At 42.4% G+C, this 23,861-nt stretch overlaps 1 protein-coding gene across 2 annotated transcripts in view; it reads left to right on the top strand.

Annotated features, from left to right (window-relative positions):
• SHROOM4 (shroom family member 4) overlaps positions 1–23,861 on the top strand; it is a 258,245-nt gene that overhangs the window by 55,817 nt on the left and 178,567 nt on the right. Inside the window, exon 2 of one of the 2 annotated variants that reach the window (XM_051834719.3) lies at positions 10,461–10,523. The exons of the other annotated variant lie outside the window; for it this stretch is intronic. Coding sequence (XP_051690679.1) covers positions 10,512–10,523 — 12 coding nt within the window. The 5' untranslated portion in view covers positions 10,461–10,511. The remainder of the gene's footprint in view (positions 1–10,460; positions 10,524–23,861) is intronic. 2 annotated transcript variants of the gene reach the window in all.

Genomic DNA, 23,861 nt, shown 5'->3' with positions numbered 1-23,861 from the left:
ATGCTTGGCTCCCTGGGGCTATCTGGAAGTCTGTAGCTCTGTGAGTATGTGTGTATAAAGGGATATGTCTCATTTGTGGGTGCCTTGTCAGAAACGTTATTGTGAGTGCAGCAGGGCAGGCCTGGGGGCAGAGGAGATGCACTGGAGGGAAGTGATTGGCCCTCCTCTTGGACAGGCAAGCTTTGGCAAGCCCCTAATTCTTTTTATGGCTCTGGAGAAGAGGGAAGCTCATCCTCCACGATTAGGGAGAAGATGGGAAATAACAGATTCTGGAAGAAAGCATCTTCATTTGAAAAAAAAAAAAGGTTCTGAGAGCCGGCATTGTGGTGCAGTGGGATAAGCCGCTGCCTGCCACTCTGGCATCCCATATGAGTACCAGTTCAAGTCTCAGTTTCTCCACTTCCAATCCAGCTCTCTGCTAATGTGCCTGGGAAGGCAGCTTATGTGCTTGAGCCCCTGCCACACATGTGGGAGACCCGTATGGCGTTCCAGGCTCTTGATTTCAGACTGGTCCAGTCCCGGGACCATTGGGGCCATTTAGAGAGTGAACCAGTGATGGAAGATCACTCTGTCTCTCCTTCTTTCTGTCTAACTCTGTCTTTCAAATAAATAAAGAAATCTTACCAAAAAATAAAGACCATTCCAGAATAAAGACCACACTGCCTATAACTAGTTGTGGTCAAAAACTAAGTTAAAAATATATCTGTAATTTATTTGTGTGAGAATCGGAGAGAGAGAGAGAGAGAGAGAGAGAGAGAGAGAGAGAGAGAGAGACCATCTGCTGATTTACTCTACAGATACCTACAGATGGGACTGAAGCTGAGAGCTATGAACTCAACCTAGGTCTCCCTTGTGGGTGGTAGGCTTTCTTTCTTTCTTTCATCAGGCAGAGTTAGTGAGAGAGAGAGAGAGAGACAGAGAGAAAGGTCTTCCTTCCGTTGGTTCACTTCCCAAATGGCCGCTAGGGCCGGCGCTGTGCCAATCCGAAGCCAGGAGCCAGGTGCTTCCTCCTGGTTTCCCATGCGGGTGCAGGGCCCAAGCACTTGGGTCATCCTCCACTGCCTTCCTGGGCCACAGCAGAGAGCTGGACTGGAAGAGGGCCAACTGGGACAGCTGGACTGGAAGAGGGGCAACCGGGACAGAATCCGGGGCCCCAACCGGGACTAGAACCCGGTGTGCCGGCGCCGCAGGCAGAGGATTCGCCTAGTGAGCTGTGGTGTCAGCCAGGATGGTAGGATTTCAACTACCGAAACCATCACCACTGCCTCCCAGGGTCTGTATTAGTAGGCAGCTGGAATCTGGAGCTGTTGCTATAGATCAAAGTCAGGTGATGTGACATGGGATGCTGGCAAAGCATCTGGGGTGTCTTACCACTGGTCCAAATGCTTGCCTCATAGGTCTTCATTATCTTCCATCCAAAAGATGCACCTCTTCCAGAGCTGGACTCAGTTGACTAATCCAGTGCCCTGATTCAAAAGGATTGTTCTGTTCAGGAAAGCTTGTGATGTGAGATGTGCATGTGGCCTTAAGACAAACGAGGGCTCTGAATGGGTCTTGTGTTGACTAACCCTCTAGACTTTCAACCCTTTGAGGGTACTTTCTTCCTTATTTTTGCATTTCCTCACTGAACCTTGTACAACACAATTAATGGTGACTGTATTGTGTATGCAGGAGAACAGACTGCTGGGCTTTCTGAGGCTACTGGTGGTTCTGCAAACTCCCACATAACTCCCCAGGAAGGAAGGCTTAAGCCAAGGAGGTCTTGTTTCCAGTACTGGCCTTAGACAAGGGTCTCGCCCTCCTCACTCATGAAGTAATTGGCAGAATGGCTAGAACAAGTGAATGATTGTGCCATAATTAGTTTATGACCTGAGGGCATGCCAGTTTGTAGCCCTGCCAGTCTGCTAGCTGCCACCAGCACAGATATGCCTCATAAAAGCGCAGGCAACAACCTTATGGTACTTCCCTGGGCCTGCGGAGCCTAATGACTCAGGCCTATGAACTGAGAGTAACTGAGCTGATGTGTTAACTTTTCCTGAACTGACCTTTTCTATTTTCATTTTATGCAAAAGTAACCTTTATATTTATTACACTTGTTAATCTTTGCTTTGACTTCATTGTAAATGTCTTTCTTTCCCCCTTCCCTTTCTTTCCTTCCTCCCTCCCTTCCCTCTCTCCCTCTGCTCCCCCTTTCCTCTCCCTCCTTTCTTCTTTGTTTTCAGAGAACAGTTAGGCTAGGGCAAAAGGGAGCATCTGGCCCATTGTGACAATAATTGAAATCATTCCCTTCTGATCTGCTCAGGAAATGGCTCAGCCAACATCTCTTTCAGGTCTCACCCTCCTGGCATGCTCCTGGTATGATTGTTGTCCAAATATTATCTTCCAGTTTCCTGAGAGTTCAAGAAACCCCAACTTCGGTAATGAGGAATCTATCACCGTGCCAACCTAGTTCATATGAATGTGTACTTGACTGCCAGTGCCAGGCTGCAGCAGATCTGTTTGCCTGACATTCTCTGAGTTCTTCTTTCCCTTCTTGCCTAACAGTGTGCATTGCATTTTTATTTCAGATTCTCAGCATATGGGAATCTTTGCATCCATTAAAGTTGAATTAATAGTGTATATTCTATTTGTTACAGACCAAAGCTCTACATAAATAGTTCATGTTCATAGGTAGAGAAAAAAATGTAGATTCACAAATTGTGTTTTTACGTATAAGAAATAAGCAGTGTGCAGTGACCAGACTCAAGGAATGGCTCCCATTAGCCTTTCCTTTCAGAACTATTAGGATTATTGTTTCCAACATCACACAAGCAGACTTAACACCCCTAGCCCTATCCAGGAAACAGACCCAAGGTGGGAAATTCTTCACTTTTTTTTGTCTTTTTGTCATCACAGCCAAGTTTTCACAGCTTAAATTTCTTCTGAGTGTTTTGTTTTGTTGGTTGTGTCATTCTCTTTTAAGAGTGCCAGCAATCACTTTTCCCATCTAGAATGTTCCTATTTCTGTTTGTTTTGAATTGTCTTTAATGTGTGTTCTGACTGTAAGACTGGTGTCCAGGTCTTTCACAAAAAGACTCCAACATGTTTATGTCAGGGTCTGTATCTGGGGCTGTGCTTTGATTTCAGTTTTGAAGGCTAATCATAATGGGCCTTAGGTAAATACCTCTAATTTATGAAGAGAACTGACACTTTGTCTTAAAAAACAAGTTCGAAATTGGGTCCTCGATGAAAATTGTTATGATGGTGTAATTTTCATATATTTGTGAAATTTAAGCACTTTATTATTTTGAAGTAGTAATAACCAGTAATAAACTGAAGAGAACTCAGTTTGAATAAATGTGTTTTAGTTGATAATGGGCATATGAGCATGAATCTAATAAATGAATTTGTTGTTACTTGTCCCCACATTTCTCTTTCATCATAAAATGGCAGCATCTCATCTCAAAAACTTATAATTTGTAGAGTTTCAGATTACCTTTTCTGATCAGAGACGTTTCCATGTGAAAATATTTCCAGTATGGACTAGAAGACTTTTGTTCAAATACATCGTGTTCCTGAAATGCAAACAGTTTTATTAAGAGCCCATAATTGAGGCAAGACTATTTTCAGTAATGTCCCACTTACTCTGGAGCTAAGAACACAGCCTGGACCCAAGTAATGAGTTTAATAAGAAATAAAATAAAAAAAAGCTTGGAGATTTTAAAACAGCTGCCACAGAGCCCACGGCTCAGGAGAAGAGTCCCTACTGATCCTTAATGTAGTGGGAGCCTGTTATTTCCCCAGTTATAGCAGAATAAAAGCAACAAATGAGAATTGGGGAATAGCAGGTTGGATGGGTCTTGGGGGTGGTTTACTCTAGAGATAGGCACGGTGATAGTTTAGTACCAGATAATTAGGATACAGGAACCACAAAAGAAATACAGAATAAGTGGAGAACCTTCCACACACAAAAAGCTTGTGGGATTGATATGCCAGATTTTGCTTGTCCATTCTATTATTATTAAGGATTTAAATTATAAAAATTTTCACTACTGTAAAAAGTTATGCTATGAATGGTTGCTGTCTAGATTGCACTTCTTCTGTTTAGAGTTTTGCTTTTTGGGATCTTACCAAAAGTGTAATAACCAAGCCAAGGTATGAGCTGTTTTATAGTTCATGTTATGTGTTGCCAGATTGGACTCCCAAAAGAATAAACCGTGAATGTGCCTATTTTCACACAGCCCTATAACACTGAACGTTATGATTTTTAACATTTTTTTCTAATTTGGTAGGTATGAAGTATAATGAATGGGGCTTTCCATCTTTAAACAGTGCAGTTTGCTGTCTGTGTCCTCATTCAGTGTCTTTCACCACCTCTCAAGTTAAAATCTGATCATTGACCTATCTATTTTATCCATTCCTTATATTTTAGATGCATCATGTTATCATTTGTTTGTTGTGCATTTTTCTGATTTTCTTTCTTTCATTGTCATGTGAGCTTTATCACGTTTCACTATGCAAAATTGTTCTTTTTTACATTTATATATTCAAATCCATCCATCCTGTCTCTGATGTTTCTTTCATTTTTCAATATTCAGAAATTTACCACTCCTCCACAGCTGGGACAAATATGTGATTCCGTCTTCCCCACTCCCCCGGGGTGTTTTTTCTTTTTTGTATTTAATTCTTGGGCCCATCTGGAATTTATTGAAGTGTATGGTATGAGGTATGGATCTAAAGTAAAATCTCCATACTGATATCCAAATGTTTTAGCAATTCAATTTGGCAAATATTCCTTGAACTCCTCCTATGTGCTAAGCATTGTGCTAAGTACCACAGAAAGATTTTTTTTTCTTAAAATGAAGCAAAGTCTGTGCTCTCCAAGGCTGTGATCTTGTGTGTGTGTGTGTGTGATCTTGTGTGTGTGTATGGTGTGTGTGTGTGTTTGTGTGTGTGCCTTTCTGTCTCTCACTCTTCTCCCTCTTTCTCTAAAGAAGGGAAGGGTGGCAGTGGCATTAATAAGGTAGATATTTAAATAATTATAACAAAGCACAACGAAGACTAACATAGGCATCATTAGAGAGATTAGAAGAAAGAAGTTGTGGGAATTTAAACAACCGAGAGATTCTGTGCAATTGAGATTAGGAAAGGCTTCATGCTGGAGCTGATGTTTCAGAAGGGTTTAGATGGCGAGATTCATTCATTCAAAAGAATGTACTGAATTTGTATTCTGCCAGGTCTTGTGCTGAGTGCTAGGGATAGAGATGGACAAAACACAAACTCTGCCCTCAGGGAGATCTCAGAATAGCCAGGCAGAGTGACAGTAAATGAAATATACTGGGGAAAGATACTAGAAGGGGAAACAGATGTAGTTGGAGAATGTTACAGGTTGGAGAACAGTTGGACCAGTTCAAAGTGGGCTTGTCGTGTCAGGAAGAGGCATTGATTCTTTGGGCACACAGAAGGTCAAGCAATATGATAGTATGGTCGTCAGAGTGGGTTTCAAGGTCAGTCTAGTTCATTTGGAAGGCTATTATCTCTTGGCGAGTCTGTTCTCTGAAATATGAATGAGGTGGATGTGTGTACCATTTTGATATTTGGACTCCTTGGCAGTGTCAGTTATGTGCTTTACAGAATCTATCTATATGTCTGATCCTTCTTGATAATTGAAAAAGTTTGTGATATCTTTCATATATTGCATTTGGTTCCTTTTTAGCAATCTTTCATTCTCCTTTTCAAGAAGTTAGCATCACCTGTTTTCATGTTAGTTACATAGGATATGTTTTAGAGTGAGCCCATCAAGATGGGTAAAATGAAGTGTCTGATGCTTGAAGGAATAACGTTCATGGATTTGGAAGATTCAATTATTAGAAAGTAGCTCATTGTCATCTTCTGTGGAAAAATGAAAGAGTAGTATGTATAAGACACAAAGTTAACTTGAATATGGCCACTCACATGAACATTGCCCTAATGTACTTGTGAACAAGCACTGTGCTTGTTGGTCTATATATCTGAACTCTACAGTGCAGAAATTACTCCAGTGGTAAGTACATGCAGGATTTTCAGAAGCCAAAGAAAGATTAACAAAAGGCTTAAAATTCAGTGGTTCCAGCATGGCCATGTGAAGAGCTTGACGTAGACTCCCTGCAGTGAAACAACTTAAATGGTGATCAAAACCAACCATTAATATTTATGGAATGAGAGGATTTAAGGCGTGGAAAGCCAAGACACCATGGGAAAAAAAAAAGTCCTACATGAAGGATCTGTGTGAGAGAGACCCCAGTGGAAAGAAGGGGCCATCAAAGAAGGAAGTACTCTTCTCTGAAGGGAGGAGAGAACTTCCACTTTGATTATGGCCTTGTCTAAATACTGACAGAGTTTGTGGATTCAAAAGGCTTCCATAGCCTAGGAAGCTCATGTCAAGAGCCTATGGTGATCACTGACGTCAAACATAAGAGTGTGGCCGGTGCCGCAGCTCAATAGGCTAATCCTCCACCTGCGGCGCCGGCACACCGGGTTCTAGTCCTTCTCGGGGCGCCGGATTCTGTCCCGGTTGCCCCTCTTCCAGGCCAGCTCTCTGCTGTGGCCCGGGAGTGCAGTGGAGGATGGCCCAGGTCCTTGGGCCCTGCACCCGCATAGGAGACCAGGAGAAGCACCTGGCTCCTGGCTTCGGATCAGTGCGATGCACCGGCCGCAGCACGCTGGCTGCAGCGGCCATTGGAGGGTGAACCAATAGTAAAGGAAGAGCTTTCTCTCTGTCTCTCTCTCTCTCACTGTCCACTCTGCCTGTCAACAACAACAACAACAACAAAAGCAAAAAACATAAGAGTGTTAATTGTTAAATCGACAACAGGAGTCACTGTGCACTTGTTCCCCATGTAGGACCTCTGTCCTCAATGAGTTGTACTATGAGAGTTAACTGTAGAACTAGTTCTCAAAAAGTTGTGTGTGTGTGTGTGTGTGTGCAAATTGTTGAAATCTTTACTTAGTATAGAATTGGTCTTCTGTGTGTAAAGTTCATTGAAAATGAATCTTAATGATGATTGGGACTGGGAATGGGAGAAGGAGGAGCAAGAGTGGGAGTGGGGGTGGGAGGGTGGGTATGGTGAGAAGAATTACTACCTTCCTAAAGTTGTACTTATGAAATCTGTACTCATTAAATAAAAGGTTTCTTTGGGGAAAAAAAGTTTGTGGAAATTGATCTAAGGGAATTCAGCATACTGAGAAATATTTATTCAATAAAGTCTACTAAGTTGCAATAAGAACAATAGAAGTCGGGCCAGCTGTCATTACCTATTGCTATGGTTTGGATGTTATTTGTACCCCCAGAAGGTTCACATGTTGAGATCTTGGTCCACAAGAGTGGCGATATTAGGAGTACCTGTGGAACCTTTAAGAGGTGCCGGCCTAGTGGGAGGTTCTTAGGCCAAATGGGTGCATGCCTTTGAAAGGGACAAAGATATTTCTCATGGGACCTTGGTAGTTCTTAAGAGAAGATTGTTAACAAAAATCTGAACCTGGCTCCACCAAGTATCTTTGGTTTCCTGGTTATGATGTGATCTTCTCCTACCACATGAATTCCTGACATCCATGATGAGGTGATACAGCAAAGGAGGGGGACTTTGCCAGAGCCTGTTCTATGTTGTTTTGGATTTTCAGCCTCTAAAACTAGCTAAATGCATCTCTTTTTCTTAAAAAGTAGCCTGCCTTCAGGTATTACATTACAGCAACATAAAACTAATATCCCTATCCCCAGCATTGTGTGGTAAAAGCTTTACTAAAGGCAAGTATAGCCAAGAATAAGGGGCTTCCTGTTTCATCAGCTCTCTCATGGGATTACATTTCATCCTGAGATAGATATACCCCTCCCTCCAGCATTTATTACCCCTTTTCCAGCTTCATATGTTGGAATCTCTATTTTAGGATTTTATAGTCAAGAAGAATGGGGTGCCTTCTCTACCCCAGATCCCACTTGTAGGGCAGAGGTTCCATACCAAGAAGAGTACACCTAGAAGATGGGGTTACCATCTGCACCCTCTAGCTCTTGCTTATATCGTGGAGGTATCACTCCAGGATACTCAAAACTACAGCACACTCTCACTCCAGGGAGATAGCACAGAAATTATGCTCAAGGAACTAAGCGAGACTGGAAAACCAGTAAGTCAGAAGCTCTGTTGAGTGAACTAACATTATTTGGAACACAGCATGGAAGAATTCATTCCTGAAGATGTCAAAAGCAACAGAGATCTTCATGTTGAGCAACTGGTAGGACATTAATCGTTTCATGAAACTAGGAGCTACAAATATAATGGCAGAGCAGGCAGAAATTTGATAGGGAGAACTGAGGAGAAATACAACTAAAACTGTCTCTGTTAAGATCACACTTATCCCTGGGGGTGGGGAAGGTGTGCACATGTGCAGTGCAGCGCAGAATTGACTCAAAAGCAACCAGAGTGGGCACTTGAGAGCCACTAGTCACTATTTGAGTATGGAGCCAGTTTAAAAGCATTCCCTAAGCCACAAAGAAATGCATCCTCAGTATTCTCAAGCCTATGGCCTAAAGGGCACAAACAGAATGTCTGACCTAACTGAGCACTGGGTTATGCTGACCCAGGAGCTAATCTGAGCTAGTAAGAAACAAACAAACAAACAAAAAGACAAGAAGTAAAAACTGTGAGATTGCACAACGCAGAGGAATTAGACTTTATAGTCCAGTAAAGCCACCAAACACCAAATCCCATGGTCGTAGTAGTTGTAGGGCTAGTGAAATCCCGAGTGGCAATAGCATGTCATCTGAAATGCCTACTTCTGTACAAATAATTACAACAAATACAAAAAAAATAAACAAAACCAGGATAGTATGACTATTGTATAGGGAAAAATGCAGTCAATCGAAACTACTTTTGGGTGGGCAGATGATTTATCTATCAGGCAGACATAAACCTTTCAAAATGGATATTTTTAGTGTGCTCATGGGGTTGGCATTTTGGTGCAGTGAGTTAAGCTGCTGCTTGGGACATTCACATCTTATACTGGAGTGCGAAGTCCTGACTACTCTGCTTTTGATCCAGCTCCCTGCTAATGCACCTGGGAGGCAGTGGATGATAGATTAAGTGCTTGGGTCCCTTGCCACCCAGGTGGGAGACTCAAGTAGAGTTCTGAGCTTCAGCCTGTCCCAGTCCTGGCTGTTGTGAGCATTTGAGGAGTGAAGTAGCAGATGGAAGACTTTCTTTCTCTCTCTCTCTCCACACACACACACAACCCCCCTCCCCACCTTTCAAGTAGATGAACATTAAAAATAAATATATTAAAAAAACTAGCCGGCGCCGCGGCTCAACAGGCTAATCCTCTGCCTTGCGGCGCCGGCACACTGGGTTCTAGTCCCGGTCGGCGCGCCGGATTCTGTCCCGGTTGCCCCTCTTCCAGGCCAGCTCTCTGCTATGGCCCGGGAGTGCAGTGGAGGGTGGCCCAAGTGCTTGGGCTCTGCACCCCACGGGAGACCAGGAGAAGTACCTGGCTCCTGCCATCGGATCAGTGCGGTGCGCCGGCCACAGCGCGCCAGCCGCGGCGGCCATTGGAGGGTGAACCAATGGCAAAAAGGAAGACCTTTCTCTCTGTCTCTCTCTCTCTCTCACTGTCCACTCTGCCTGTCAAAATAAATAAATAAATAAATAAATAAAAAAAACTAAAGGAGCTATTTCTAAAAATGATAAAAGGTAGCTATGATAACAATCAGAGAATATCCAATCAAAGAGCAAATAACAATAAAGAGATTATAAAAGAACAACCAAATAAAAATTCTGGCATTGAGAAGTACAACAAATGAAATGAAAAATTCATTAGAGGGGCTCTGCATTAGAATTTGGCTGGATGAAGAAAGAATCACTGAATTTGGAGAATGTTAGACATTATACAATTTGAAGAACAGAAAGAAAAAAAAGAAAAATGAATAAGTCCCCTGAAACAAGGGACACCAATAATTGTTGCATCATACACATTATGAAAGCACCGAAAAGGAGAGAAGAGAGTGAATGGAGAAGAACAAACATGAAGACATAATGGCTGACATCTTCAAAACATGATGAAAAACATTAATCTATGCATGAAAAGCCTCAGGGAATTCCAAGGAGGATAAAGGCATAAAGTTCTACAGCTAGGCATATAATATTAAAATGTTGGAAGCCAGGGCCAAAGGAAAAAAAAATCACAGGAGCAGCAAGATTAAAAAAAATCACTCATTATGTACACATGAACTTCAATAACAATGCTAGCATCCCTTAGTGGAGCACTGGTTCAAGTCCCAGCTGCTCTGCTTCTAATTCACCTTAAAACTCCTGTCTCCTGGCTTTGACCTGCAGGGAGTGAACCAGTGGATGGAAGATCTCCTTCTGTCTCTCAACTCTGCCTTTCAAATAAATAATTAATATTTTTTAAAAGATGGTGATACTTTGTTTATATCACACTTTTCTTTCTCATCAAAGGAATTTCTTCAGGCTGAAGGGAAGTGACACCACACAGCAATTCAGATCCACATGAAAAAAAAGGTAAAGACAATTCTGTAGTAAGTATAAAAACAGCATAATTACATATTTTCTCTCATCTTTTTTATTTGAGTTAAAAACAATAGCATAAAACAGTATCTTTCTGGATGAATTTCAGGGCTTGCAGCATAGAGAAATACAACATACTTAACAGTCACTATAACAATGCCTACAAAGTAAGGGGAAGGAAAGGCAGCCATTCTAGAGAAAGAAGGTGACATCTGATGGTATCACAAATCAACAGGAAGAAATCCTAACTAAGTTCAATATAAAATTTTTTTTTGACAGGCAGAGTGGACAGTGAGAGAGAGAGAGACAGAGAGAAAGGTCTTCCTTTTCCGTTGGTTCTCCCTCCAATGGCCGCTGCGGGTGGCGCACCGCGATGATCCGAAGGCAGGAGCCAGGTGCTTCTCCTGGTCTCCCATGGGGTGCAGGGCCCAAGCGCTTGGGCCATCCTCCACTGCACTCCCTGGCCACAGCAGAGAGCTGGCCTGGAAGAGGAGCAACCGGGACAGATTCTGGCGCCCCGACCGGAACTAAAACCCAGTGTGCCGGCGCTGCAAGGTGGAGGATTAGCCTAGTGAGCCACAGCGCCGGCATCAATATAAAATTTTACAAATACATTTTCTCCTTTTAATTAGTTGTTCAAACAGAATAAGATTATTTAAAGCAACAGATAGGGTGCTGCATTGTAGAGTTTACACTATTATAGAGAAAATAAAAGTGAAAGTAACACAAAGGGTAGGGGCTGGCACCTACACAGTAGGTTAATCCTCCGCAAGCAGTGCCAGAATCCCATATGGGCGCTGGTTCTAGTCCCGGCTGCTCTACTTCCAATCCAGCTCTCTGCTGTGGCCTGGGAAAGCAGTAGAAGTTGGACCAAGTCCTTGGGCCCCTGCACCCGCGTGGGAGACCTGGAGGAAGCTCCTGGCTCCTGGCTTCAGATCAGCTCAGCCCTGGCTGTTGCAGCTATTTGGGGAGTGAACCAGTGGATGGAGGACCTTTCTCTCTGTCTCTCCCTCTCACTATCTGTAACTTTACCTCTTAAATAAGTAAATAAAAATTTTTAAAAAAGTAACACAAAGGGCAAAGAGAGAATGGAACTATAGTACAGCAAATTACTTATATCTTACTGGAATTGAGTTAGTATAAAACTGAAGTACATTGATAAAAAATAAAATAAAAAGTAAAAAAGATGTACATTGATTACATTGATGTTAAAAATGTGTATTGTAATCTCTGGAACAACAGATAAGAAAGAACTTTTAAATGGAATTTAAAATTCAATAAAGGGATTAAAGTCATACAGTGAAAAATATCTATTTCACACAAAACAAGGTGGTAAAGAAGCAATAGAAAAATTCTAGATGTGACCTTGAAAAGAAATAAGAAATTATTTCACGTTAATTCGGCTATATTAATATGAGTAATAATCTTAAATGTGAATGGGCTAAATAATACAATGAGACAATGAGATTTAACTATATACTATCTAATAAACTTTTTTAAAAAAGACTTATTTATTTATTTGAAAGGCAGAGTTACAGAGAGGCAAAGGCAAAGAGAGAGACAGAGAAAGGTCTTCCATCCGCTGGTTCAATCCCCAGATGGCTGCAACTGTCGGAGCTGCACTGATCTGAAGCCAGGAGCCAGGAGCTTCTTTCAGGTCTCCCACATGGGTGTAGGGGCCCAAGGACTTGCACCATCTTCTACTGCTTTCCCTGGCCATAGCAGAGAGTTTGATTGGAAGTGGAGAAGCTGGGATTTGAACCAGTGCCTATATGGGATGCTCTCACTGAAGGTGGTAGCTTTACCTGCTATGCCACAATGCCAGCCCCATTTTTTTTTTTTTTTTGTGACAGGCAGAGTTAGACAGTGAGAGAGAAACAGAGTGAAAGGTCTTCCTTCTGTTGGATCACTCCCCAAATGGCTGCTATGGCCGGGCCAGCCCCATTTTCAATTCAAGATACAAATAGATTGAAAGTAGAATGATGGGGGCCTGGCGCTGTGGCTCACTTGGCTAATCCTCTGCCTGTGGTGCCGGCATCCCATATGGGCACCGGGTTCTAGTCCTGGTTGCTCCTCTTCTGGTCCAGCTCTCTGCTGTGGCCCGGGAAGGCAGTGGAGAATGGCCCAAGTGCTTGGGCGCCTGCACCTGCACGGGAGACCAGGAGAAGCACCTGGCTCCTGGCTTTGGATCAGCATAGCTCTGACCATAGCATCCATTTGGGGGGTGAACCAACGGAAGGCAGACCTTTCTCTCTGTCTCTCTCTCACTGTCTCTGTCAAATAAATTTTAAAAAATTGTTTAAAATAAAAAGAAAGTAGTATGATGGAAAAAGTATGCCATGCAACCATAGCTAGAGTGGCTCTACTTATATCAGACAAAATACATAATAAGATGTAAAATGTTATTACAGATGAAAAGGAGTATTTTATGATAAGAGTCAATTCATCAGGAAAATGTAACAGCTGGGAGCAGCGTTGTAGCATAGCAGGTAAAGCCACCTATGACCCCAACATCCCATAAAGGCTCCAGTTTGTGTCCCAACTGCTTCACTTCCAATCCAGCTCTCTGCTAATGGCCTGGGAAAATCAGTGGAAGATGGCCCAAGTGGGAGACCTGGAAGAGGCTCCTGGCTCCTGGTTTTGGGCTGGCCCAGCCCTGGCTTTTTTTGGCCCCTTGGGGATAGAAGATTCCCTCTCCCTCTCCCTCTCCCTCTCCCTCTCCCTCTCCCTCTCCCTCTCCCTCTCCCTCTCCCTCTCCCTCTCCCTCTCCCTCTCCCTCTCCCTCTCCCTCTCCCTCTCCCTCTCCCTCTCCCTCTCCCTCTCCCTCTCCCTCTCCCTCTCCCTCTCCCTCTCCCTCTCCCTCTCCCTTCCCCCTCTCCCTCTCCCTCCCCCCCTTCTTCTCTCTTTGTAACTTTTTCAAATAAATAAATAAATTAAAAAAAATGTACCAGCTATTCAGGTATTAGATATAAGTGCAATTAATGACAAATCTCCCAAATACATGAAGCAAAAACTACCGAATTAAGGGAGTAATAGACAATTTAACAACAAAGTTGTTACAAAGTTGCAAAGTAGTACAAAGTTGCAACCAGATAGAAGGAATAAGTTCTGGTGTTCTTTTACACAATATTTATAGTTAACAACCCCTTCAAGGGGCCGGCACAGCGAGTTAATGCCCTGGCCTGCAGCGCCGGTTCTAGTCCCGACTACTCCTCTTCTGATCCAGCTTTGCTATGGCCTGGGAGGGCAGTAGAAGATGTTCCAAGTCCCTGGGCCCCCACACCTGTGTGGGAGACCCGGAAGAAGCTCCTGGCTTCAGATCGGCTCAGCTCCGGCTGTTGTAGCCATCTGGGGAATGAGCCAGGGGATGGAAGACCTCTCTCTCTGTCTCTACCTCTCTTTCAAATAAATAAAATAAATCTTAAAAAAACCCAATTACTGCAAAAGATTCATGGAAATTGAATTAAAGTGTAATATTTTGTGGACCACTAGCACATTTCAAAATAGCTAGAAGAGGGAATTTTTAAAAATATTTTATTTATTTATTTTACTTGAAAGTCAGAGTTACACAGGGAGAGAAGGAGAGGCAGAGAGAGAGAGAGGTCTTCCATCACCTTGTACCCCATAAACATGTAAAAATATTATGTCAATCAAAATAAAATAAAAGTTAAAAAACATTAATGGTTGAGGAATTCAATACTTATTTTCAAAAATGAATAAAATTATTATACAGAAAATCAACAAGACAATAGAGGACTTGAACAACACAGTCAATCCAGTAGACCTAACAGACATCAGCAGATCACTGTGCCCAACAACAGCAGAATGCACATTCTTCTCAAGTGTTTATGGAACATTTTCCAGGATAAACTATATGCTAGACCAGAAAACAAGTTTCAACAAACCTAAAAGAGCAAAAATCATATGAACTATATTTACAGATCACAATGGGATGAAATTAGAAATCAACAACAGATGGAAAACGGGAAATTCACAAATATGTGGAAATTAAACAACACACTCATAAATAACCAATGGGTCAAAGAGTCACAATAGACATTAGAAAATACTTTAATATGAATTAAAATGAAAACACAACACGTGTAAACTTATGGGATATGGCAAAAAATAGTATAGGAAAATTTAGAGCTATAAATTCCTATATTAAGAGGGACAGTGTGAGGGCCAATACTGTGATGCTGCTGCTTGCAGTGCCCATCCCTTATTTGAATTCCAGCTGCCCCACTAAAGAATCAGCTCCCTACTAATGCACCTGGTAAGGCAGTGGAAGATGGCCCAAGTGTTGGGCCCCAACACCCACGTGGGAGACCCAGATGGAGTTCCATGCTCCTGGCTTCAGCCTGATCTAACCCTGACTGTTGCAACAAGCAGATGGAAGATTTATCTTCTCCCTGCACTCTGCCTTTCAAATAAACACCTAAATCTTAAAAAAAGAAAAATGTAAAATCAATAACCTAATGTCTTTCCATAAGAAACTAGGAAATTAAGAGGAAAGCAAATGCAAAGCAAACACAATGAAAAAGTAATAAGGTTTAAAATGGAAATAAATGAAACAGGAAGTAGAAAATCAGGAAGACGCAAAGTTCACTCATGAAAAATCACAAAGTCGATGCACAAAGGGTCTGTAAAAAGTTCGTGGAAAACATGTATTGTGAAAAAAAAAACATGTCTTTCAAATTATTTCCACCAAAATGAACTTTTCTTTTGATTCCGTTTTTACGTGAACTTTTTGAAGTTACCTAGTGTTAGTTTGCTAGGGTTGCCATAACAAACTACCCTGGATAGGTGGATTAAACAGGAGAGATATAGTTTGTCATGGTTCTGGAGGCTAGAAGTACAAGATCAAGGAGCTGACAGTTTTGGTTTCTCCCAAGCCCTCCTTTTTTTTTTTTTTTTTTTTTTTTTTTTTTTTTTTTTGACAGGCAGAGTGGACAGTGAGAGAGAGAGACAGAGAGAAAGGTCTTCCTTTGCCGTTGGTTCTCCCTCCAATGGCCCCTGCGGCTGGCACGCTGTGGCCAGTGCACGGCGCCGATCCGAAGCCAGGAGCCAGGTGCTTCTCCTGGTCTCCCATGGGGTGCAGGGCCAGAGCACTTGGGCCATCCTCCACTGCACTCCCTGGCCACAGCAGAGAGCTGGCCTGGAAGAGGGGTAACCAGGACAGAATCTGGCGCCCCGACCGGGACTAGAACCCGGTGTGCTGGCGCCGCAGGTGGAGGATTAGCCTATTTAGCCGCGGCGCCGGCCCCAAGCCTTCCCTTTGGCTTTCAAGTGGCCACCTTTTCTTTGTGTCCTCATCTGGTCTTTCCACTGTGCGTGTACATATCTCTCATGTTGCTTTAATGTGTCCAAATATCCTCTCCTTATAAAGACAGCAGTAACAGTGGATTAGAGCCCACCTTAATAGTCTCATTTTAAAACAGATTTATTTATTTGAAAGACAGGGTGACACAGAGAGAGGAAGATAGCAAGAGATCATTCATCCACTGGTACACTCTCCAAATGGCCACATGGCTGGGACCGGGCCTTATTTTTAATTTACTTACCTCTGTAAAGACTTTTTCTACAAATACATTCACATTTTGAAGTGCTGAGTGTTAGAGTTGCAACATAAGAATTTTGGATAGACACAATCCATCCCATAACAATTGAAAAATCTTTAAATATAATGATATTGGAAAAGATAGAAGACTCAAATTATTGGTTTCAACAATGATAAGATAACATCACTTCTGATTTTGCAAAAAATAAATCCAGAAATATAAATGGCTCCTTTGGTAATTTATATATTTTTTAAAGATTTTATTATTTGAGAGGTAGAGTTACAGACAATGAGAGGGAGAGACAGAGAGAAAGGTCTTCCTTCCGTTGGTTCACTCCCCAAATGGCCACAACGGTTGGAGCTGTGCCGATCTGAAGCCAGGAGCCAGGAACTTCTTCCAGGACTCCCATGCGGGTGCAGAGTCCCAAGGACTTGGCACAACTTCTACTGCCTTCCCAGGCCATAGCAGAGAGCTGGATCAGAAGAGGAGCACCAGGACACGAACTGGCACCCATATGGGATGCTGTGCTGCAGGCAGAGAATTAAACTACTGTGCCACAGCACTGGCCCAGTAATTATATTTAAACAAGAGCTAACACCTTCACAAACTCCTCCAGAACATAAAGGAAGAAACAAGTTTGAACACATTCTACAACTATTAACTCAATACAAAAGCCAAAGTTTTCACAGGAAAAAAAAACTATAGAGCAACATGCCTTATGAATAAAGATGTAAAAATCCAAAACAAAATATTTGCAAACTGCATCCAACAATAAATGAAAAGAATCATACACCATAACCAAGTGGGATTTACCCTAGGAATGCAAAGCTGGTTTAACATCCAAAAAGCAATCAGTATAAACATGCATTAATAAAGTACAAAAACAACATAATCCACTCCATAGATGCAGAAAAAGCACTTGACCAAATCTAATACACATTCTTACTAAAAAAAAAAAAAAAAGAACACTGAATAGGAATATAAGGGAACTTTCCAAAGCTGATAAAGGGAATGCACAAAACCCCTATAGTTATTATCATACCTAATAGTGAAATACTGAATTCTTTCCCCTTCAGATTGGAGCAACACAAGGATGCCCACCTAGTTTATTCAACAGAGTACTGGAGGTTTGTGCCAGGGCAATTAAATAAGAATAAGTTAATTTGTCTTTATTCACACATGATATGATCTTGTATATAGAAACACATAAGGAATCCACTAATAAACAAGTTCATCATGTTTGTAGGACACATCATCAAGATAAAAAATAAATTGTATTTTAGTAGCAATGAACAATGTGAAAATGAAATGAAAATATTTTTACTGATACTAACAAAAAGAACAATTAAGAATACATTAGAGAAAAAGTACACTGAAAATTACAAAACACTCAAAAAATGTAAAGATCTGTATATACAGGAAGACCTCCCATGTTCATGAATTACGAGACTTAATATTATTAAAATGGTAGCACTCCCTAAATGGGTCTAAAGAGTCACATAATCTCTATCAAAATCCCATATATTTTTATTTGTAGAAAATTACAAGATATATTTCTTCCTTCAACAATGCATATTCAGATTCTTTGCCTATTTCTTAAAAAAAGATTGTTTGCTTTATTGTTTAATTTCGTGAGCTCCTTCTATATTCTGGATATTAGTTGGCTAATCTTTTCTTCCATTCTGTCAGTTGTTTCCTCATGCTGTTGATTGTTTCCTTTGCTGTGCAGAATCTTCTTACTTTGATATAGTTGTGCTTTCATGGCCTGTGCTTTGGGGTCTTATCTAAAGAATTGTTATCTATGCCAATGTCTTGGAGTGTTTCCCCTATGTTTTATTCTAGGAGCTTCCTGGTGTCAGGTCTTATAGTTAGTTATTCAATCTATGTTGAGCTGATTTTTGTATAAGGTATAAGTTAGGAGTCTTATTTCAAACTTCTGCATGTGGAAATCCAGTTGAAATCTATATGTACTTGTTGAAGTCTTCTTTGTACTTTTCTGTGCTTGAAATATTTTAAAATAAAAAGACAAAATAGGAGATTAGAAGATCAAAAAATCCACATGGAAATTCAAGGGATCCAGACAACCTAAAATGATCTTGAAAAAGAATATCCAGCTTTGGAAACCTACTCTTGCCAGTTTCAAAACAAAGCCACCTGTATCAAGTCAGTGTAGTACTGACATAAAGAAAAACAAGCAGATAATGGATATCAGTTGAGACCCCAGAAATAAGCCCTTGATTTTTTTAAAAGTTTTATTTATTTATTTGAAAGGCAGAGTTACAGAGAGACAGAGAGAGAAGTAGAGGCAGAGCGAGAGAGAGAGCGAGAGAGAGAGAGAGAGAGAGAGAGGTCTTCAATCCGCTGGTTCACTCCTCAGATGGCTGCAAACATCAGAACTGCTCTGATCCTAATTCAGGAGCCAGGAGCCAAGAGCCAGGAGCTTCCTCCGGGTCTCCCATGCAGGTGCAGGGGCCCAAGGACTTGGGCCATCTTCTGCTTTCCCAGGCCACAGCAGAGAGCTATATAGGAAGAGGAGCAACCAGGACATGAACCGGTGCCCATTTGAGATGTTAGTGCCACAGGTGAAAGCTTAGCCCATTATGCCACAGCACCAGCCTGTATGTCTTTCATTTAAAAACCGTTTTTTAACAAAAATATAAAAATTATACATAGTTATAGAGTACTATGCGATTTTTAAAAGATTTATTTATTTGTTTGAAAGGCAAAGTTACAGAGAGGCAGAGGCAGAGAGCGTGAGTCAGGTCTTCCATCCTCTGGTTCACTCCCCAAACGGCTGCAACAGCCAGAGCTGGGCCTATCTGAAGCCAGGAGCGAGGAGCTTCTTCCTGGTCTCCCATGAGGGTGAAGGGGCCCAAGCACTTGGGCCATCTTCTACTGCTTTCCCAAGGTCATAGCAGAGAACTGGATCAGAAGTGGAGCAGCTGGGACTTGAACCAGTGCCCATATGAAACATCTTCAAGGAAATGAAATGTAACTCCAGAGACTGGAAGATGATATCAATAAATCATGTATCTTGCAAAATAAGTGGATTGACAATATGTAAAGACCTTTTACAGCTCAAAATAAAAGGACAAAGTATGCTTTTAAAAGCTGGGCAAAAATTTCAATAGATATTCCTCCCAAGGCTACATACAAATGGCCAATAAGCACATGAAGAGAAACTCATCATTAGTGAATAATGGAATAAAAGTCAAAAGCATGGTGACATTTGTGATAAAAAAAAGCAGTAACAAATGTTGTCAAGAGTGTAGAGTATTACAGCTGCCTTATACATTGCTAATAGAGATGAAAATGGTGCAGTTCTTTGGAAAACAGTTTGGCATTTCCTCAAAATGTTAAACCTGGAGTTACTATGTAACTCAGCAAACTTCTAGGTATATACCAAAGAGAAGTGAAAACATGTCCACCTAAAAACATGTACATGAATGTCCATACTATCATGAGTCATACCAGCTAAAATGTGGAAACACCACAAATGTCCATCAATGAATGGATAACTAAACATAATATATGCATACAATGGAATATTGTTTAGCAATGAAAAGAAATGAGGCACTGTTGAATGCTACTATGTAAATGAACCCCAAAACATTTCAGTGAAAGCAGCCAGGCACATACAGCCATGTAGTGTATAATTCCATTTATACAAAATGTTCAAAAAAACCAAATATGTACAGTTGAAAAATGGTCAACCAGTGGTCAGTCAGTGGTCAATCAGTTTGGGGCTAGGTCTTGGGAATGAGGATAGACTCTAAATGCAGAGCTTTCATTTTAGGATGATGGATATATGCCGAAATTAGACTGTGGTGATGGTTGTACAAGTTACTAATTTGTACAGTTTAAGTGGGTGGATTTCATCACTTATAAATTATATATCAAAGTTGATAAAATGCAGTGGTTCAAGAAAATAAAAAATGTGGCCGGTGCTGTGGCATAGCGGGTAAAGCCACCACCTGCAGTGCTGGCATCCCATATGGGCACCAGTTTGAGTCCTAGCTGCCCACCCCCACTTCTCATCCAGCTCCCTGCTAACGGCCTGGGAAAGCAGCAGAAGATGACCCAAAGTGCTTGGGCCTCTGCACCCATGTGGGAGACCCAGAAGAAGCTCCTGGCTCCTGGCTTTGGCCTGGTCCAGCCCCAGTCATTGCAGCCATTTGGGGAGTGAACCAATGGATGGAAGACCTTTCTTTTGCTCTCTGTCTCTACTCCTCTCTCTGTAACTCTGCCTTTCAAATAAATAAATAAATCTTTTTAAAAAAGAAAATAGGAGCCGGTGCTGTGGTGCAGTGGGTTAAAGCTTTGGCCTGAAGCGTGGGCATCCCATATGGGCACCAGTTCTAGTCCCAGCTGCTCCTCTTCCAATCCAGTTCTCTGCTATGGCCTGGGAAAGCAGTGGAAGATGGCCCAAGTCCTTGGGCCCCTGCACCCACGTGGGAGATCTGGAAGAAACTCCTGGCTCCTGGCTTTGGATCGGCACAACTCCAGCTGTTGTGGCCATCTGGGGAATGAACCAGCAGATGGAAGACCTCTCTCTGTAACTCTTTCAAATAAATAAAATAAATCTTTAAAAATAAATTAAAAAAAGAAAATAATAATTGATGATTTTATAAAAAATGACATCACCAAAACAAATTGTAAAATTCCTTCCTAGATAAAGTGTAACTTCCAAATTTCTATTCCTATTTTTTCAAGTCTATTTCCCCATGTACCCTTCCTGTACCCTTCCATAGACCTTATCATTGGGATTCTGTATTCCATCTTTCCCTTGCCTAGGGAAATTCTTTATCCCTCAGTGTTTTGGCCTGCTCTGTCATCTCTATCCTAAAGCCCATTTCTCCATGAATTTCATTTCATTTCTAAATGTGAACTGTTTTTCTCCAACTGCTGCTTCTGTTTTTTTTTTTTTGATGAAAACTGGCAAATTATTTCTTCTGGGCCTATTTATGCATCTGACAGATGTTTTCTGTGCACCTACTGTGTACTTGGCCCTGTGATGATACTTGTGGTAGCATATGCTACTGATCTTTGTATTTGGGTGGGCAATAAAAATTTTTAATATGCCACATAGTAAAATCTGGGAAGTGCTGAATAATTATATTTGTGGTACTTTTGCTTGGCCCACAGAAAGGTTTTGATTTCTAAATGACAAGTGAGTAATTGCTTTCTCTTTGTCTGAGTTGTCCATGTGTCTTGGGGTTTAAGTCAGTGGTGTGCTGGTAAACCAGTTCCCCCAAGAAAGCAATAAATAAATAAAACGTGATTTGTGTCATGTGTGGCTTCTATAGTGGGTAGACTTCCACCATGGCCAGTTTTAAATTATTAGCATTATATTATTGAAAACAAAGTTCAGAATCTAGCCAGTGTGAGCCCTCTACTAAGAGGCAATTACTCAATCCTAATCGCACCAAGAAAAGCTTTCATGGTGATTCTGCAATATCACAAGGAACTTGGGGAGAAGAGAACTAGTGCTTCTGGAACACCAACTCTGTACTTGACACTTGTACCCTTTAAGGGACTGGGTCCTTTAGGTACTGCTTCCCCAACCCTGTAAGGAAGATGCCACTTCACCGGTGGGGAGAGGGAAGCTCAGAGGGTTACAAACGGTCTACTTGAAGTCACAGTATACTGCAGAGATATGATTTCATTCCTGGTCATTTTGATGCCAGAGCCCACACATGCTACTTTTGTCACACTGTGGCATCTCCTGTGGGCAAAGCTAGCAGAAGGCATAGTGAGAGAATGTATTTTTCTTTTTTTTATATTTTTTATTTGGCAGATAGAATTAGACAGTGAGAGAGAGAGAGAGACAGAGAGAAAGGTCTTCTTCCTTCCGTTGGTTCACCCCCCAAATGGCCGCTACTGGCGGTGCACCGCACTGATCCGAAGGCAGGAGCCAGGTGCTTCTTCTTGGTCTCCCATGCAGGTGCAGGGCCCAAGTTCTTGGGCCATCCTCCACTGCACTCCTGGGCCATAGCAGAGGGCTGGACTCTGGAAGAGGAGCAACCAGGACTAGAACCCGGCGTCCATATGGGGTGCCAGCGTTGCAGGCGGAGGATTAACCAAGTGATCCACAGCGCCGGCCCAAAAAGAGAATGTATTTTTCCAGGGGTAGTACTCTGAATATTGTTCACCTTTTGAGAGTTTGGCATAAACACATCACCTGTAGCACATTTGGCGTGCTGCAGGATATGAGGGTCATCTCTGTGCGAAGCAGGCAGAAAGGCAGTGAAGACAGGTGTGTGGGAAGGCAACTTCCAAACCTTTTTATTAATTTAAGCCTGAGGAGGGACAGTATTAATTTAGGCTCATCAAAGAAGAAACACCTGCCACTCAAGTCCTTTAAGTAATCCAGAGGAGAGACCAACAAAGAACTGTTAGTCTAGAAATCATTTTTCTTTTCCCCATCTTCTGCTCTTCTGCATTATTCAGTCCTTCTCCCAGGACATTCCATTTCTCAGGGGCTCCTTACCTCGCTCTCCTCTGGGAGATGTGGAACTATATATGTGAAGGTGTGTGTTATTATGGCTCAGGTACGTAAGGGGTAGGGATGCATTTACAGCCCCAGGTATATCTAGCAATAAGCAAACAAAGGGATTCTTTCTAGTTCGTGTTCTTTCAGAAGAAAGAGACACAAATTAATGGAGCCTGAATTTAGGCCCTGAGCTGACCTGCCAGTTTGCATAGGAGACTCTCTGTAGGTTCAACAGCTGTCTGGCACAAAGACAGACTCAAAGCTGTCATTGGATTTTTCTTCTTTGCAAGACAGTATTTTAAATATATTTTCTCACATGAAGGGCTTTTAGTGTTGCCTTAGCTTTAGGAAGAGAGAGAGAGAAAGGTCTTCCTTTTCCGTTGGTTCACCCCCCCATGGCCGCTGCGGCTGGCGCACCGTGCTGATCCGAAGCCAGGAGCCAGGTGCTTATCCTGGTCTCCCATGCAGGTGCAGGGCCCAAGCACTTGGGCCATCCTCCACTGCCCTCCCGGGCCACAGCAGAGAGCTGGACTAGAAGAGGAGCAACCGGGACAGAATCCGGCGCCCCGACCAGGACTAGAACCCGGTGTGCCAGCGCCGCAGGCAGAGGATTAGCCTAGTGAGCCACAGTGCCGGCCAAATAAAATAAATCTTTAAAAAAAAAAAAAAAGCTAAGGGTAGTAATATTAATTTCTTAGGGCTGCCGTAACACAGTTCCACAAGCTGGGTGGCTTACAACAACAGAAATCTGTTCTTCAACAGTTCCAGAGGTTAGAAATTGGAAATCAAGGTGTTAGAGGGCCGCGCTCTTTCTGAAGGCTGTAGGTGTCCCTTGGCTTGTAGGTGTCACTCCAAGCTCTGCCTGCATAATCACCTGGCTCTCTCTGTGCTCCTGTGTCCAAATTCTCCCTTTCTTTAAGGACTCCAGTCATACTAGGTTTAGCCTTCATGCTGCATCATCCTATTGCAAAAAGGCGGAAGGACAAGAGGAGGCACACCGCACTGATCCGAAGGCAGGAGCCAGGTGCTTCTCCTGGTCTCCCATGGGGTGCAGGGCCCAAGGACCTGGGCCATCCTCCACTGCACTCCCGGGCCACAGCAGAGAGCTGGCCTGGAAGAGGGGCAACCGGGACAGAATCCGGCGCCCTGACCGGGACTAGAACCCGGTGTGCTGGCGCCGCAAGGCGGAGGATTAGCCTAGTGAGCTGCATCACCAACCAGAAGTCTTCCTTAATAGGAGACTTAGTACATGTTTTCAAAAAGGGCCCTTGGAGAATG

The sequence above is a fragment of the Oryctolagus cuniculus genome, chromosome X (genome assembly GCF_051225735.1).
Source record: "Oryctolagus cuniculus isolate XC-2025 breed Fujian yellow rabbit chromosome X, ASM5122573v1, whole genome shotgun sequence".
NCBI classification, from domain to species: domain Eukaryota; kingdom Metazoa; phylum Chordata; class Mammalia; order Lagomorpha; family Leporidae; genus Oryctolagus; species Oryctolagus cuniculus.
Note: the sequence above shows the minus strand (reverse complement) of the source record. Positions and strands in the feature narration are given on the sequence as shown.